Source organism: Zosterops lateralis (genome assembly GCF_965231275.1).
Source record: "Zosterops lateralis genome assembly, chromosome: 6".
Taxonomy (NCBI): domain Eukaryota; kingdom Metazoa; phylum Chordata; class Aves; order Passeriformes; family Zosteropidae; genus Zosterops; species Zosterops lateralis.
The window spans coordinates 6,950,133-6,969,088 of NC_139761.1; the positions used below are offsets into that span (position 1 = coordinate 6,950,133).

At 40.7% G+C, this 18,956-nt stretch overlaps 1 protein-coding gene across 1 annotated transcript in view; it reads left to right on the forward strand.

Annotated features, from left to right (window-relative positions):
- SYNE2 (spectrin repeat containing nuclear envelope protein 2) overlaps positions 1-18,956 on the forward strand; it is a 172,583-nt gene that overhangs the window by 104,810 nt on the left and 48,817 nt on the right. The window contains 18 exon segments of the mRNA XM_083863278.1: positions 519-631; positions 1,267-1,408; positions 2,302-2,433; positions 2,997-3,149; positions 3,403-3,612; positions 4,818-4,919; positions 5,971-6,090; positions 6,242-6,442; positions 6,798-6,971; positions 7,550-7,681; positions 9,415-9,611; positions 9,833-9,965; positions 10,620-10,802; positions 11,226-11,372; positions 13,002-13,178; positions 14,374-14,529; positions 15,907-16,056; positions 18,351-18,527. Of these exon segments, the coding sequence (XP_083719404.1) occupies positions 519-631; positions 1,267-1,408; positions 2,302-2,433; positions 2,997-3,149; positions 3,403-3,612; positions 4,818-4,919; positions 5,971-6,090; positions 6,242-6,442; positions 6,798-6,971; positions 7,550-7,681; positions 9,415-9,611; positions 9,833-9,965; positions 10,620-10,802; positions 11,226-11,372; positions 13,002-13,178; positions 14,374-14,529; positions 15,907-16,056; positions 18,351-18,527 (2,799 nt within the window).

Below are 18,956 nucleotides of genomic sequence, written 5' to 3' on the forward strand. Positions count from 1 at the left end.
TGTAATGTTCTGTGCTCTGCAAATTACTTCTATTTTGCTAACTGTAGATTAACTTTTGCCTTTTTCATGCTATTGGAAAAGAGCTGGAGAAAATTGTCCAGCTTGAGTTGCCTGAATTGCTCACTTTTCGCTCAACACTCTCCTTTTAACTGGTGGAATTTGAACTCATCTTTGACCAAACCCCCATTTTCCCTTGCCTATTCCTTTATGTAAGGATTGCAGTCGATGGTGTTTAAATTTCTATATGTAATTTGTTTCTGCTTGGGCTTTGCTTTTAAAACTTTAACTCAGGTAGAAATACATTCCATAAAAATTCATGTTTGCAGAAAATGGTTTGTTCTGTAAATTCATGTTTATACATAAACTGTATTTTATTCTGAGAGATGTACTCATATTTTCTTAGCTAAATGATTTTTTTCTGTGCTAAATGATTTCACATAAAATGTGATTGGAAAGCACAATCATAATTTCATATTATTACAGTTCACATAACTGTTCATGCTATTCTCTGTGCACAGGACCTGAAATTAAAAGCAGCTGAGCAGAAAAGCCTCATTGACTTTATTGAGTCGTGTGTGGAAAAAATGCAGCCACAGCTTGAGGACAGCCTGACTCCTAAATCAGAATCCAGGTACAGAATAAGACAATCAGTTACATTATCAAATTCAGTGATGTAAAACTGCTGAAGCCTTGCAGTGGCACCCTGGTTCTGTTCTTTGGTTCTGTGTGCCATTAGGAGAAAAATGGCAGAGGTTTTGGGGGGTTTTGCCATCAGCAGTCCAGAGAAATGGAGGGTCATTTGTGTGACAGCCTCTCTGATACTGGGCTGACTCCAGAGTTTAGGATCTTGCTAACAGGCAGGACTGACCCTGCCATGAGCTAAATCAGGCCTGTCTGTGGGTAAGTTGGGTACCTCTGTTCACAGCCGTGGCTGTGCCAATGCACAGACACACCCAGCCAGTGTAAAGGCAGCAGCTTTGAAAAAGGGAAATTGGCACCAGGCACCTTCCAGCACAGAACTAAGACTTCCTCCAGGACTGTGCTCCCCATGTTGTCATTTCAGGGGTGGAGGCTGCCAGCAGGCCCTGGCATATTTCATGTGAAGGGGAAAGTCCAAACAGGTTTATCAAAGCTTGGATTAATAATCATACATGTACTTGGTTTCACTTTGCTTTTGAGGCAGGTGCAAAAATCTTACACAGAGAAACCTAGTTTTAATTACTCTACTTCAGTAATTGTCATTCTAACAATGTTTTCTTAATACAGCAATGGAGAATCTGACTCAAAGAACAAGCAGACTGATGCCACCTTAGCTCCAAAGGATCAAATGGGTAATAAATGGCAATATCTACAACAGGAGCTGTCATCAAAGATGAAATCTCCTCTCTGCCAGCTTGTGGAACCTCAGGTTTGTTTAAGTTCCATAAAACACTCAGTGTAGATAGCAATTAGTGTATCTTTCTATGTCTTAGTAGCATGGCTCTCCATCAGATAACTGAAATCTGTGCAAGGGTTCTCCAGAGGAGATTGTTACTGCATAGTGTTTTCATAATTGTCTTTTAATTTTACTTTGAGGTAAATCATGTCTCTGAAGTAGTGACTGCTAAGCATGGTGTGGGAGCACTTAGGTGATTCCCTGTGGTTAATCCTCAGAGTAGATGTTATCTGCTTACTTCTTTCAAGAGAACTAAGGGAATTATGCAGCAAGCTTGCAGCTGATTCCCGTGGATGTGGGTGAAATCTCAGTTCCCACAACTGAGAACATTTTGGTCAAAGCAAATCCATAGCTTAAATTTTGTTCTGCCATGCACCATTGTGTTGTCTCATTCTCACACATCAAAAGCAGAGTTTGAGCTGTGTGTATGTTCAGACTGCAGACTTTTATTGCTTGGATCAAACTATAATTCCTGTTATTAACAGTTTTGTTCATACGAATTAGAATTATTAGATTTTTCTGTGCTCTGCTGTAATACATGGAAGAGTATCAGACATGTAAAAGAATGAATGTCAGCTCTTCTTCAGGCAAGACTTACCCTGCAGTGGGCAGTAGAATTGCCTGAACCCAAACTACAGCTGTAGCCCATAAAGCTGGGAATCAGAGGCTTCTTTTTCAGTCAAGCTCCCATCAGGGCATAGCCTGCCCAACTTCTGCCAGTGGAAAGGGAACCCTGCTATCCAGGTGCTTTATATCAGTGCCTTGAATCTTTTAATGCTTTTTGTCAGGAGTGTTATTTTGTTGCCCATAGCCTGTCTTCATTTGATCTGTTCTTCTAATTGCAGTATTCTTTTTCTAAATGACAGATCACAACAAAGATGAACATGCTGCCTCGAGGCACATTCTCAGGTGCAGGAACCCCAACTGTGGAAGAGCTGAAAACTTACACTGTCCAGCTTGGAGACCTAAGCCAGGAGGCAAATGTGGTGCATGCACAGGTAAAAATGGCATGTCCTAAGCATTGCAAAAAACCCCAGGGGTTCTAGACACGAGACACTGTTTGGACACTGGGAAACAGCCAGTAATCATATTATTGCAAATGGCATTCACTGTAGTGAGCTTTTGTGTTATGTATGGACTGTAATGTAGAAATAGGCTGAGGATTTTGAGAGGAAATATTCCAAGTTTCCACTACGATACTTCTACCTGAGTCCAAAAGTTCAGTACCATGGGTAAGAATCCTCAAACTGAATAAAGTAAGGAGCCTGAGAATAGTTTCAGTAAATCTGCAGGATTGGAGCTGACAAGACAAACTTCTTGTGCTCATGCCTGAGATTAGAGATGTGTAGAGCACAGCCACTGTCCAGTACATAAAGGGTCATTGTCTCAGCTTTGACCTTGACAGCTCTGAATGTTACATGCATTTATATCCAAGCCTGTCCCTCAGTATTTCATTATTCCATTTTTCTATTAGCTGAGCAGACCTCTAGCCTTATAGGAGGGAATGAATCTTAGCCATGCCTTGGGTGAGAGTACTGAAAACTGGCTTGCATTTACCCAGGATAATGTGGCAGAGGAAGTCTCTTCCAATTTGGACAGAAAATTGTTTGAGTTGCTTCTGGCAATCAGCCGGTGCTTGAATAACATGGAGGAGATGCTGAACACCTCCGTGCTCTCCACTGAAGAGGCAGCTGTGCAGCAGGCTCTCTATGAGGTAACTGCCCCAAATGCTTCAGGGAAGGAGAAACCCCTGTGGATTTCTGATACAGCAGAGTATATGTGGCCTGGTATTTCCTCTCTGTTCTTCTGGCATTATTCAGGAACAGCATCACCAAACTATTTTGTATTGCACAGATTTGGGCCTGTTTCTTTTAACAATTATCAGCTCGATTCCTGCAGCCTCTTACAGGCAGGAGTCCTTGCACAGACCATTTTCACTCATGTTGTTTTTTCTTTCAACCCTTTAGACTCTGTCTGTGGAGCTGCAAAAACTTCATGCTGATCTGAGTGAGAAAAAGGAGGATCTTCTGAAGTCCATCAGCTGCGCTGGCGGGAGCACAGATGTGTTCTGCGAGTGCTTTAACAACCTGCAGGCACGGCTGGAACAAACCCAAGCTGCCACTGCTTCAAGGAGCAGCTCCATGAAAGCTGGGCTGGATCATAACAGCAATTACCTGGTACTCCACTGCAAATGCACATCTTGTTTCACAGCATCTGTTGGGCTTGTCAGTGTTAATGCATTTGGGTTACAGACCAGCAGCCTCTAATGGACTTTTTTCTTTTTTCACTACTTAAAAAAACTTGCCTTGGCCTCTCAATAGGCAGATTAATTTTGCTGGTTACAGTGCTGTTTGCAATGCTGACTGACTGCCACAGAGCCCTGGATCACAGTAGAAAATTTCCATGCAGAAAGTATGGAAGTAATCTGGGATCCCATGCAGGCTGAGCTACAGGCTAAAGCAAGTTTCTGTGTGTAGGGACTAGGCCAAGGAGGGTTTCATATATTCTTTCAGCTGCTGTGTCCTCAGGAGATGCAGGCTTCCTCCCTTGTGGTGCCATGTCTGACACTGGGCTATTTTTAGCAATGTATTGGAGATTGATTTGACCCCCACTGCATTTACTGTTCCTGTAGATTTTGTGCCACAGAAGCAGAAGCCATAGTTTGACAAATTTTCCTTCTTTTGTTCTTTGGTGGAAAAGCAGATTGTGAGAAGCTTTTCTTTAGATTCTTTTAATGGGGTAAATCTATTGCTGGAAAATATTCAGATCAGGTGTTTAGTCTGAACTAAGGAAGGAAGAGTCTGGTCTTTGAAATACAGTTTCAAAGACTTTTTCAAATACATTTTTTGCAATGTCCAGCAAAACTCCAATATGCTTATCATCTGCAAGTCACCCTGGCCCTTTACTGCTGAATAATAAAGCAGCTCCTTTGAAGAGCACTGGGATGTTTTCTCCAAACAGCCACAGAACTAGTCTTGCAATGTTTATTTATGCAGAATCCATAGAGCTCCATCATTGCCCAGTAATGGGCTCATTTTCCCATTTTCAGAAGAGAATAATTTGATTCTCTTACCACTTTCCCAGATTTTTACAGCCACAGAGGATCACTGTGACAGAGCAATCTGCTTCTTATATACTACACAGACTCAGAATTTCCCTCATCCAATTAATGCTTTGTTTTGGTGTTGGGTTTGTTGTTTATTTCTTTGTTGTTGGTGGTGGTGGGTTTTTTGTGTTTTGGGGTTTTTTTTGTTTTGTTTTGTTTTGAGGAAAAAGGTGCATTTACTTAAAGAGGTAATAATTTTGTTTGCTGTGTAATTTTGTCTGGTCATTACTATACTCCTGTTATGTGATACATTTCTGATGTTTGTTCCTTTTGCAGAATCAAACCAGGCTACTCTATGATCAGTTAACTGAGAAAAAAGCTGCTCTGCAACAATGCTTGAATGAACTACATGGACACAATGTTTCTGAACAGCTTCAGGTAATTTTATTTGAAGGAAATGAGTTTTTACAGCATTAGCTATTATTTCCAGTTTTCTGCAATTTGTGAAGTTTCATATTTTCTAAAATGTGAGTCTAACTTTGGTTTTTCAAATGTGAAAAGGAAGGAGTTCAGTAATTACTGTGTTCACCACTACCCCTTTTCCTTTTATTTTTTTTTTTTTTTTAACTACATCTCAGTCTCTACTCAGACCTAATTCCAGACATTGTAGTGGTTGGAGTGGAGGAACAGGTCTCTCCACAACCTCCCAGAGCAAATATACTCCATACTATGGCAGGAAACAAAAAGAGCTACACATGTTATGCCTTTTCTTATGCCAAACTACCTTTTCTTTGGGAGTGGGACTCTGGTATTTCTATCTTCTCGTGCATTTATGAGTACTTTATCATATGGAATTTGACCAGTTAAGCTATTTTCTTTGATCTTTATTTGGTTTGGCAGAAAATTAAAAATTAACAGGCTGCATATCTTCCCCAGAATGGTCATTGGCCATTTACCTACTTATTACCAAAGTGGGAAGCTTTCTGAAGCTTCTTTGTTGCAGACTCATAACTCTGCTTAGAGGCATAATTTTCTGCCAGACTGAGAGCTGTGTTCCCTGCTGAATTCCCTAGCAAGGACTGGCTGTATTCTGTTAGGTAGCCACTCTTGGAAAAGGAATGCCAGAAGTATATAGCTTTCCTTTCTTCAGAGGGATCCTTTCTCAATCCCTGAGTATTTCTGATTCATAAGAAAAAAACTGTTTTCTGAGTCCATGATTCTGTTTAATGGCTGCTCTTGAATTAGTAAATGGAAATGCATGTTAAATGTTGTCCTGAGACACAAGACCTGAATTCCCTTATTGGCTGTGCTGTGTTAACACAATAAGTTATACCATGTTTTGTCCATTTAATTTATAAGCTCATTGGGTTTTCTTGAGTGGTTGCACAGGAGAGACCCAACCACTGGATTTGCTGCACTACTACCAGTGATAATGGAAAGTTTTTTGGAATGGAACTCTTCCTAATAGCTAATTTTGTCCTTCATCCAGAAAATTGATGCCTGTGCTGTGGAGCTGCAAAACTTTGAAAACCAAGTAGCAAAATTGAGAGGCCATGGAGAAAGATTGCAGTTACCTATCACCTTAATCCAGGAAGCTTATAAATTAGAGGTAAGAGCACAGTATAGTTTCCACTTAATCAGGAAGATTCGATTCTCCTAAGCAATGCATTTGCAGCATCAAAATGGTTATTTTGTATTCTGTGGGTTTGTGGGATTCATTTGTGTCCTTCATGAATTGCTACACTGTGTTTGCATTGTAGGATGTTCTGGACGACATGTGGGGGATTCTGAAAGCAAAGTATGTGGAGCTGAACTCTCCTTCCATCAGTGAAAGCCAGTATGAGGACTTGCTTCGTGGGTTTGCAGAGCTGGTAGCTATTGGAAGAGAGAAGATGGCACAGGATCCAAAGCACCTAACGAAAAGCAGAGCAGCTCTGCAGTCTCACCTGAAAAATCACAAGGTATGAGTTGTTCATCACAGCACTGCTCAGGTCAGCATGGCAAGGAGCACTGTTTGACTGGTTTCTCTCCACTGTAGTGGAGGAGAGTGACTGGCTCATAGCAAAGAGGAGGGGGTGGTGTATGTGCAGAAAACAAGGACAAGATTTTCAGTAGACTGAAATAGTTCCAGTTTTGGTGATGAATTGCTGTTTCTGCTTACCTCAGAACATGTTGCTGTGTAAGGAGAACAAATCTTACTTACAGTTACCCCAAAGGATTATTGTGTTCTGCCTACTACTTAAGGCTTAAAACTCCTGCTTGTGGGAGTGTGATCTCTCTTAAAGAGCAAGCTTTAACTTGGTTTTTTTCCCCCAGGACTTTTTCCACAACCTCACGACACGCATGGCTTACATGGAAGCGTTTTCCAAGAGAGTGAGTCCTTCTGTCCTGCAAAAGAGAGAGGAATTCTGGAGAGAGCTGGTGAATGAAGTCAAATTGTTGGAGAAGAAGGCCTGCCAGTATGGTATACACTTAGAGAGCCTCTTAAAGGTAATAAATCAAAAGACACCCAAGAGTAAAACCTGTAGGGAAGGAGGAAAGTTGCATCTGGGGCAGCTCTTGTCCTACCAGTGATTCTTTGGGTAATAATTGTCCTTTCCTCTTTCCACTGGACAGCAGCAATCTATTTATTACTTATTCTATGCATGTCAGTAAACCAACTTCTTGAAAATCTCTGGAAGTGGACATTTTAACACATCACACTTTATGACTTCTTGCTCTAATTTCTGAGTGTATGGACTGACAGAAGAGCCTTTTAAGACAGAAAAATACCAGCACCACTTTAAAATAAAACTTAAAAAAAAAATAATCTCAGAACATCCCTAGAGAATAAAAAATTGTGTACACCACTTTAAAATAAGAATTCTTGAAGATTTTGGAGAGTGTATAATTAATTCATCTGTGGTGAAATCATATCTCACTTCGATATTTACATATTATTCACTTTTTTTAGTGTTATGTTTCATTAAAGCAAGAGCTGCTGATGCTAGAGAAAGCATTAAGGCCTGAGTCTGGTGTATTAAAATGCAAATGGATCTGCTGTGTTAACAATTCAATGTATTTTTTAGGATTGGATGGTATTTGATGAGGATTGCCTCATTTTCAATAAGGAGTTAGAAGCACTTTCTTCTATGTTGCCTTCTGTCAGTTTGGTTGAAGAAACTGAAGAAAGATTAATGGAAAGGATTGCACTTTTAGAGGTATTTATGTGTTTGTCACTGCTTTTCTTTATGGATCAGTAGAACTGGCAAAAAGTATTAGTCAGTATATGAGGAGATGATTTGCAAGGCACTGCTTCCTTTGTCTCCTCAGCTGTGTGTGGGTGCAAGCTCAAAACTGATTTTTAAAAAAGTAGGAGAAGATTGGGCTGCTAATTCCAGCCAGGGGCTGCAAGTCCATTTGAGTGGGAGTAATGACTATAACTACTTAATAACTCAATCTTCAAAGGAAAGTATTTGGGGTAATGTAGATGTTGTGCAGGCTCCATGGATTCCAAGGACAGCAAGGGCCTTGGAGTGAACACAGTGCCACTTCTCTGTAATTCAGAAATTATTTTCATGCCACAGTATAAAACCTATGGAAAAGGAGAATCAACCTAGTGCTTTCAAATATCTGAAAATACCAAATATATGAACTCTTATTGCAACACTGGTTGCAACTGCCTCTCTAATGACAGAGCTACATCTTTATTTACAACCTCAGCTCCAGCTGGAAATATTTTATCCATGTTTTAAACACATTTAAATATAGGGATATGAAAGTAACATTTATGGTGGCTTTATAAAATTAAGAAGAAGGGTTTTCAGTAATCTTAGTGATGTATTTTTAGACAGTGCTCTGCATTCCCCACAGGTTTGACCTTTCTCAGTCTTCAGAGGACATGCTCTGTTAGAATTTTTTTAATTAATAAGTGCTTAATAAAAGTAAATTAACCAGTGTTTAATAAATTATTAATGAATGTTTAATAAAGGAAAAAAAAGTGCTATGATGATTTAATCTAGTTGACTGCAGGAAACAATCACTGGACATTGCTGGGACAATCTGAGCTACTGTAAAGCCTTTGCAATAAATCAGCAGTAGATATTTACAGTCAGAGTGGCCCTCTGGTGCTTTTGATACCTGTTGCACTGAGACAAGCGACATACAAAATTTGCACAGCCATTGATGTGAAGTTGCCTGGTTTTCCTTGGCTTTTTAAGTTCCTCACTAGCTCTTCACTCTTAAGTCTGTATTTGTCCTTAAAGACTTCAGAAACAAAGTCATAAAGCTTTAGAAGATGTTTGGTGGAGGGTGAAACTGCGGAGCTTCACAGTTTCAAAAACAGAGCAGAATAAAATTCTCTAGGGCTTAATTCCTGCAAGAGAAATGCCCCCAAGACGTTTGTTTTTTACTTAATGACTTCACTGTCCACTCTTCCTTTCTCCTTGCCAGCATTATTCAATAATTATCCCAGCAGTTTCCTTCAAAACAGTGGCAATATTTTTTCAAAATAGGATAGAGCCTTAAGGAGGAACAATAATTTTTCAGGAGCATGGAAAGACAATAATTTTATAGTAGGAGCAGTCAAACGTTTGGACAGTGCAGCCAGATCTGATAGAGGGTGTTTGTCCATTGCCTGACAGATGTCAGAAAAGCCCATCAAATCATAACACAGTCATTCTGATAATGTATAAAAGTATATTGAGATTTGTCTTGAACCAACCCAGAGGAAACAAGCAAACAAAAAAGGAACAAACCCAGAAAAACCTGTGTCCTTTTTGCATGTAATGAATTACAAATTTCTATCATTTGGAAAATTAAATACATTACAGAGGAAATGTGTGATTAAAAAGTTAGAACAAGTGATACGTGTTTTTCTAGTTGTATATTCTGTCTTTAAAATGTTTCTGTCTTTAAAATGTTTCTGTTTTGCAAACTTTCCATATTCTGACAGAAAATTAAAAGCAGTGTTGATGAAAAGCATGCCAGGCTGTACCAGATGGTAAAAGAAGGGAAGAAATTGGTGACTGCTGTGAGCTGTCCAGAAATAAGAAGCCAGATTGGGAAGACAGAAGAGCAGTGGTTGTCTTTAACCAAAAAAGTTGGCCATGAGCTCCACCGACTTCAAACATTACTGAAACTCCTGGTCAGGTGGGTCTAACACAAAAAAAACAACTTGAAGTATCAGCCAGACATTAGTTTGTGATTTTTTTTAATAGATGACAGCTGAAGCCTTGCCTCTGCAGGGTTGTGCAGCAGCAGAGGTGCCAGAATAGCACATGCCTTCTCACAAGGAAGACAATTTGGAGGGTGAGAAAATGTATCCCAGGCTCAGCTAGATGTGTGTTTCTGTGTTTTGTTTCCTCCTGTAGCTACAACAGAGACTCAGAGGAATTGATGAAATGGTTGGATTCTGCTCAGCAGAGAATGAATTTTTGGAAGGAGCAGTCTCTCAACGTGTCACAAGATCTTGCCACCATCAGGGACAACATCAGCAACTTGTTTGTAAGTCATTTCTGCTGCCAGGTTTAGATAAGACATTGTGAATTGTGGTGAAAATGACCCTTTTGAGAGGTTTTTTTGTGTTTGCCATGAGCTTGAGCCCCCACATAATACAGCACCGAATGGCTGTGTGCCCCAAAGCTATTAACAACTGAACCTGGAGTGTGGGCTCAGGGTACAGGAGTGAAGGTGGTCAGCCAAAGTCAGGAAAGAGAAACATGCTGAATTGCATTTCATGTCTTTGCCTGTTCCCCTTTCCCTGGCTAGCCAGGAGCTTCAGCCCCAGTGTGAGGCCAGACAGAAGGAACAGTGCACAGGGGGAAAGCAAAGCATCATGAAGGTTTGACTGGTAGATGTGAGCTGGCCAGAGGGCTGAGGGCTGGGGTTGCTCCCTGAACCTCTGTGTGAAGTGGACATTCCCCAGTATCAGGATATTCCCAGTCTCTGTGGGAGCAAAAGGTGGCGTTCATCACTATAGATGGTGGGCAAAAATATGCTTTATCTGCCAAAACATTTGAGGTTAGTCTTTCTGAACTTTGTCGTCTTGGTAAAATCTGTTTGTCTTGAGGCATTTGATCCTGTGAAAATATGGCTTGTCTTCATTTCAGTAGATAAATAAATATTTACTCTCTCTTAAATTTCTCCTGTACACCTCAGGCATTTTCTAAGGAAGTTGATGAAAAATCTTCCCTGAAGTCATCAGTGGTGAGCACTGCCAGCCAGCTCCTCCATGTGAAGCAAGCTGATACTGCAGCACTTAGGTCATCTTTGGCAAAGTTTGAGCAAAAATGGGGAGAACTGATTACACAGCTCCCAGCCATCCAAGAAAAGCTTCACCAGGTGAGTGAGAAACTCTGCTGCCATCTCTCAGTTCAAGCTAAATAAGTATGTTAAAGTGCTGCTGCTGGGATTCAGTTGCCTTTTTCTGAATTAGCTGTGCCATGCTTTCAAAATAACCCCAATATTGTACTGCAGTTTAAATATTGCTGCTTTCTTTCTGGGCTGTTTTACATATATTTATTATCTTTATGGTTTTGCATGAAAGTCTGTTACTTAAAATTAGAAAAAATTACTCAAAATTAGAAAGAATTTTATTTCAGATTCCTGAAGTCATTTGCCTCTCTGCAGCACAGGGCTCACTTTCAAGTTCATGCCCCAGTAATGCGATTGTAGAGCCTGAGCCTTTCTAAAAATAGAAATGCCATTTTCCTTGAGATTTCTACCAAGTAGAGTGTGGAGGACTCATTATATGCTTTACCTCAGCTTCAGATGGAAAAGCTTTCATCACGGGAAGCTATTGCTGAGCTAATGGCCTGGCTGGACCATGTGGAACAACAGCAGGAACATGAGGAGCCAATAAATTCACAACACAATGCTGCCCAAGTCAAGGCTCTCCTTCAGAAATACAAGGTAAATGGTAAACTGTAAATCCAGGCCTGGTGTAAAAGGGATGGAAGCAGCCTACAGGCACTGTCATATCCTTCCCCTTGCTCTGAAGAGGGTTCCTCAGTCTGAAACATGTCTTAACATCCTCCTTTATAAAACCTTATGCCTCCATGATACACAAACCACTGCCTGTTCTGCAATACAGCTACTGCCTGCTGGGCTGTAATCTCCTTTTCTCATGCTGTCCCATCTGTCTCATTTGTTCTCTCTCTTGCATTTAGATTATAAAATGAAACGAGCAGGAAAGCTTCCCTTCCTTAGGAAGACAGACTCTGTGTTTGTGCTGTCTTCTGCTCTGTTTTTTTAACAAGGAGTACCTCCTAATGGAGTTCCTGAATCCATTTAATTATTGAACGGGGAGGCTGAATGTTATATGTCATCAAAAGAAATAACCTGCTAGGAAAGAGGGACAAGGTGAACATCCCTGCAGAGAGAGAGAGAGAGGAAGAGGCTGCAGCAGATTCTTGGCGCTGTTCAGATGTCAGAGCACGAGTGGCAGAGGCTGATTGCTCCAGCCACACAAAGGATTCAAGCAGTGAACTCCAGAGATGCCAGGGAGCCCAGCCTCAGGGCATGAATCCTCACAGAGCCATATTTTGCTCTGCCCCTGCTCAGGGCTCAGACAGGCTGACAGTTCTCAGGCTGCAGCTGCAGCTCCCAGGCACTTTGGTGCTGCATGTAAGGCAAGTGCCAATGTAAACGTTTCTTTCCAAGTGCCCTGGTATAACACATAGATAACATTTTGGTTTGTATCAGTTGGGTTTGGCAGTTGGAACATGTAGGTGAGGTGCTGTTTATAACACTTTGGCTATTTAGAGGTGGGTTTGTAGGTGTATCTTTTGCACTTGTCAGCAAGGTGAGGTTGTATGTGCTGAGAGGAGAGCTGGGATGAGGGTCACAAATTCCTAGAGGGAAGCAGCTGTGGCTTCTGTACCTCTACTGTGGTATTGCCTGGTGACTTTTCTGGGCACTGCTAGATAAATATGGAACCCTTTCCTACTCTCTTCTAATATCCTCTGAAATAAAAACATCCCTTATGTTTTTACTTTGCATATAGTTTCTCACGTATCTCTCTGCACAAGAGATGCTGGTGCTAGAGGGCACTTTTACCTCCCAGATATTCTAATATTCTATTCTGATATCAGATACTTTGTTCAAAGAATAGAAGCTCTTGCTGCATTTGCCTGTGAATTGCAGGAGTGTGGGAGAGTCTTGGTTTTAACCTAATCAGGGCCCATGACAGTGTGATGGTTTTTTTTTAATGGATTAAGAACAGAGTCTGGTACCCCTCCCTGGATTTTATTCCCTGCTCCATCCACTAGCTTGTTTTTACCTTGAACTACCCATGTAAGGATCGAGATTTTCTGCAGGAATTTCAGTGGATGGAAACAGCTACACAAATACAAAATGGTAAAATCTGAGAATTATTCCTGCAGACAGGTCTCTTTCAGAAAAACATTTTAGGTCATGATTCAAACAAAGCCATCCATGTCCCATTGCCACACCTTGAAGCATCATTTGAACCGATCAGATTAAAACTACTCAACTGTTTGGTTTACGTTTTTGTTCTTTCTCTTTTTTTTCCCCCAACAGGAATACATGATGGAAATGAACTTCAAGCAGTGGATGGTAGATTTTGTTAACCAGTCCTTGCTGCAGATGAGCACCTGTGACGTGGAGAGCAAGCGCTACGAAAGGACGGAGTTTGCCGAGTGCCTGGGCGAGATGAACCTGCGGTGGCACCGGCTGCAGGCATCCCTCAACAGAAAGGTTGGATTGAGTTCCCATGGCTTCCTTTCTTACATCTCTGATTTTGCCTGTGCCACTGCTCTGTATTGGGGATGTATTAAGCTGCCAGCAGTTTTCCTGTTGTAGCAGTTGGATTTGTGAAAGCAGTGATTATTAAGTCAGTAGTGTTGACAGCCACGTTCAGATGGGGACATATGAGCCTCCTGGACAAGGCACAGCAGGGATCTGTTCCCAGCCCTGCTCCAGCCCTCCTGGGTCACTGGAAATGGGTTACTCTGTGTCAGTGTTCTCCTCTTGCAGTAAATATGCATTCCCAGTGGAGTGCTTTGAAGGTCAGCAGCTGATAGAGTCACTGTACATGCAGAATTTTCCTGTCAGCTCATAATCTTGCTTCTCTGGAGAAAATCTGTTTCAGGCAATGCCTCAGAATTATTCTATTCTAGTGAGGCTAGAAATAATCCATGCATGCAGAATTAGATGCTGCTGCTTATGTGCCCCAATGCCCAGAAAAGCTGGTGTGACTCATAATATGGAAAAGATATGGGGGAACTTAGAATCCCAAAATGCAACCATGAGACTGCTCAAATGAATCCCTCTACCAGCACATTTCTCTTTCATCTCTGTGTCTCAATTTATACAGCTTTAGGAGAAGCTGCCCTTTCTGAATCCACATACAAAGACTTCTGGTCAGATGGAAAATTGCCAGTATTTTTTAGTTCAGAAAGTTGTCCAGAAACATTTTTAAGTGGAAATTTCATATCCTGTACAATTGAAAATTTCCATGATGAAATTACAGTTCTGTTGGGGGAAAGGTTATCTTTTTTAACCATTTTAATGAAATTCCATTCTAGGATTTAAAGGATCCTTAGGGCCAAGACTGAAGATAGGGAAATTGAGGTCCCTTTCTTAGCCTTGTTTGGTGGGTTTTAGTGAGGATGAGGTTTTCAGACTCCATATAAATGTGTCCACATAGCCCAGGGTCCCTCAGCCTGTCAGGTCTCCCAGCTTCAGAACACACATAGCCTTGTTTCTTCCAAAGGAAAAGGTCAGATTCTAAAGAGCCTACAAAACCATTTAGGTTTTCCTTTAAAAATATTTTCTTTAAAGAGTATTTTCAGTATAGGTTTTGTAATCTCAAATTTTGTCACAGAAGGCAAAGCCCTGTTTCTGTTCACCTGTAGGTTTAAGTAAGCTAAAACAGCTCTGTAACTTTCAGATACAAGACCTGGAACACATTTTGGAGGATATTACTGAGAATGAGAACAAAGCCCAGACTCTGTGCAACTGGCTGGAAGCTCAGAGTGATCGACTGAGATCCTTACGGACCCCAGCGAGTCTGATCTCTGCACAGAACACCTTAGATGATTGCAAGGTAAAGCATGACATGAGTGTTATTACTGCAAAAGCCCTATTTAGCACACTTTGCTGACTCCAGGCTGAGGAACTGCACAGATTTTAACAGAAAGAAATGTAGAGGAAGTTGCCATTTCCCAGAAGAATTCTCCAGTGTCGTTTTAATTAAAGCATGTTGCATTTGGTGATAAAGGGCCAGAGCCACTTTTAATGTGAGTGGCTATTCTGTGGTTTTCTCCACCAACTGAAGATGCATCTGCTTTTCCTTCATGGTATTTGGAGTGTTGTGCAGCAATATTGTATTCTCAGGTACTTCCAATAGAAATAGTTCTCAGTTCAGCACAGCCATGGCAGAAGTTACCAATTCCATTAGTTTGAAGAGCTCTGTGATGGAAGTATCATGGAAACTGCTCAGTCCCATTTGGAGAAATAGCAACCCTCTCTACTTCTGCCCTAGATTGTTGTGTAATCTCTCTGCAGCAGCCTCAAGGATCTGGGTGTCCTTTGTTATGTTTTTCTAGGCATCAGATCCCTCAAAATTAATACAAGTGGCAGCCAGCTAATAATTGGTTCCTGTTACTCTGACAGTCTGCTATTTTCATTCAGTACAGTGTTCCCTCTCTAGTTTTTCACATGGAATATTTGTTCTTTCATTGCCATGGTTACATCTCTCTCCTGTAGTTGGCTGCTTTTATTGTCTGGAGTGCTGTGTTACACACTGAGTTACTTGCATCTCTGAAGTGTGTGGAGGGGCCAGAATGGAAGAAAGGCACAAGGGTAGCTTGGACTAAACACTCACCTGGCTCAGAGCAACACACAGTGCTAGGATACAGGTGGCTAAAATGTTTCATTAAAATTCATTTGGTCAATAAAAATGAGGTCCAAATTTAAAAATGTTTTGGGGACGGTCAGTGAGAGGTGTAAAAAGGTCATGGCTTTAAATGTGGCATTATAGGAAAAGGCTGTGGCCCATTTATGGGTATGGATAGTTCCTCACATTGTGAAGAGCTCCCTGCTGAGCTTTCCCCAGCATGTCGAGATACTTAAAATCTTGATGGTTGTGCTGGGGAAGCAATTATTCTCCCAGGTATTTCCATTCATTGGAGATTGTTCTCACTTGATTTCACTGGAGTTGATCTCCCTGGAATTTCTGCCATGGGAGTCCCTCTGAGTGAAAGGACAAGCTGAAAATAACTTTCTAGAAGTTGTTAGGATGTCAGGGACTCACCCATTGCAAAACTAGTTCCTGTCTTACCTTTGCATGACTGAAGAATTGCACAAAATTGGTTTTAAAGGAGTGTTTATCTAAGCTCCTCACGCAGAAGTTTTTTTCTATGGTCTCATTAAAAGATCTTATTTATCTTCTTTTTTTTTTTTTTTTTTTTTCATTGTTTAGGAGCTAGAAAATCAACTCACAGCTAAATCCAAAACTCTTGATGAGCTCAAACAGAGTTTGGCTTCAAATGGCAGTGCAGAACAAACCCCAGAAGCTCAGTCTCTCAGGATAGCTGAGCTGTGTGAAATGAAGGACAGCATTGTAAACCAGGTAAAAGCCTTGCTTGTGTTCAGATTTCCTCCACTGGGTGTTCTCACCACCAATGTTATTAATCATCTTCATGGGATGGCAGGAGCTGGTACAAAAAAGATGCAAAGTATTCCTTACTCTTTACCTTCCTAAGGATTTAGATTTAAGTCTTTACTGTAAAGTAAATTTAGTGTATTTCTGAAGCTGAGAGAGAAAAATTAGTCTGATCTTGAAGCAGTTTGAGTACAAGAGGGGGAGGAACAGATCCCCATCTGCAGTTTAAGAAAATAAAGGAAGAGCACTGCTATTTTTCAGTCAAGCCAAAAATGGAAACCTTAAACTCTCTTACCTGATCTCCTCTTTTATACCCTGCTCTTTCTCTTCTGTAGTGCAGCTGGTGGAAGCTGCCTGCTCTGGCCCTGTTCTCACTGCAGCTTTTCCACCTCCCAGTTACTCTTTCATCCACACACCAGGGTGGCTTTTGCCATCCTTAAATCCTGTGCACTTTCCAGTTGCTTCAAGGAGAGTCTGGCAGATTGGTTTCCCATGCAAACTAACTCCCCAGCAGTTTGTATTTATAGTCATATCATCTTTATAATTGGAGCTGATCTTTTTTTTAATGTGGATGTAATTGATAGGTGCAGGAGGAGATAATAATGAGTACATTTATAGATTTAAATTGTGATGATAAATAACCATGTACTTTAGAGAATTATACTTGATGGAGAAATTGTGTTTCTAGTTAAGATTGCTTTATACTTTTTATTAAAAACTCCTTGCCTTTTTTCCTCAGAACTTTGTGAAATCTGAACCCTTTTGCTTGAACTCTCCACAGGAGGTGTCAGTCCAGTATTGATCTGCTGCTTCTTGGTTTAGGTTTCAGCAGAAAGGATGTGATTGTATTTTAGCAAAAAGTAGGGAAATTTATGTCTGTGTACATGACATAGATGTATAGCTGGGGAGAGAAATTGGCAGGATTGACAGCCTCATGCTTTTTTTTTTTTTTTTTCTTCTTACAGTCACCATGGGTCATGTTAATTTTAGGGATTTTGTGACTAAACTACTGAACTTGCAAACTGCAGGATATTCTTGGAGCTGAGCAGTGAAACAGCAAGTGCAGGTTCCTTCCCATGGGTGACTGCTCACATCAGAGCCAGGCAGAGGTTTCTAATACAGGGCTAAGGAGATGTAATACCTTGATTAAATTCTCTGTAGGTTGAGCTCAAGCCTGTGAGTCTGTGGCCCAGAGACATTTCCCGAGAACGATGTCTTCCCATCTTCCTTGTGTGGGCAGTAATTAGCTACAGGCTACAAAAAGCAATTAGAGATTCCTCCCACCTATAACTATGATTCAAAAGAGAATAGGGATGATTAATCCACCAGCCTGTGTGTGCCTGAAACTAGGATACTGGGATAAAATGATCTGTGCAGTCTATTTAGGGTGAACTACGGTGTGGATTTTTTTTATCTTCCACTGTGGGGCTGCATAGTCAGAACTAAAATCTGGCATCTGGTTTTGTCAGGTCTCATGGAGACATAGTTGTTTGCCTGGTTTTCATGCGTTTATCCAAGCATGACTGAAAATAGGTGCTGAACTAAATTAATTGTTTAACCCAGGACATGCCTTATGTACCTCCCTGCAACAGAGGGATAAAAATGGCTGAAGGAGGACTGTGTTTTTTGTGATTGCAGTTTCTAGGAGCCTGTGGCATGCCTGCCCCATATAGATTAGACAACTGTAATAATAAAAGGGACAGAAAATAAAGGGGATATAATTTAATTTTGTATGAAAATCGTGAACTGGCTAGCCTGGGATCCAGGTGGGCCTGCATTATTAGAGCACAATGCCATAAGAGGGATGACAGCTCTCAGAGTATTGCAGTAGTGGCTTCTTCCATGCAAACCAATTTCTGCTCAAATTGTCCTTGAAAGGAAACTTGATCTCTGGATCAAACTATCTTCTCCCTAAGAAGATTAAGGCTTTCAACTTCCTCCCACTTCAGTTCGAATTTGGCAGGAGGAAATAAGCAGTTCATTATTTCAGTACTTCCTGGGGTGTTCTGGCAGAATAGTGCTACCTTGAACTCCAGTGAAATTTTAATTTCCAGCAAATTCTTATACTTCACACTAGATATGGTTTACTGCTTTTTTTGAAGCCTGCACAATTTCTTTCCAAGTAGTAAAACACTCCAGCTTGACAAATTCTTGTGGATTGTTGTGGATTGAGCATTGAGTTTAGACTTCTAAGTTAATTTAAAAGTGATTTATATGTCAGGACTACCCAAGAAATATTAACAAAAATTATTTGTCTGCAGGTTGCACAGCTGAAGACCTCAATGGAGTCAATACTGGAGCAGTGGAGAGCATATGATGAAATTTATGCAGAAGTCAGCTTGATGACAACAAGATATTTGTACTGCATAGACCTGTGCAAACCTTCTGGGGAAGAAGCTTCATTGGAAGCTTTAAAAAAACAAGTCAAAACTCTTCAGGTAAAGTTGTCTTATTTCTGTACTTTCTTCTGTGCCTTAAGGCAAACAAACTCCATTCAAAAAAAGACCGAAAAAATTATCTGAGCAACTTTTATATTTATATAAAAAATTATCTGAGCAACTTTTTATATTTATTATAATGACACTGAAGTTAGTGCAATGTTACTAATTATTTTTTTCTTATCTCCAGAGGCACTTAAGCTTCTTATTTTATGTAATGCATAAAAGTTCAACTTGAGTGCAATTTAGGTGTCAAGGTTCAAGAAAAAAAGCCCATTGAGTCCTCATACTCCCTTGCACCTTGTATTGATGCTGAGCCTGGAATTTCTGTTTGTTCCAACACCAGCCCAACTATTCTGTCACTCTCCAGAGAGCTGGAGTCTCCTGCGCAGCCTCTGAATGACTCAGAATGCCAGACATAAAATGTTC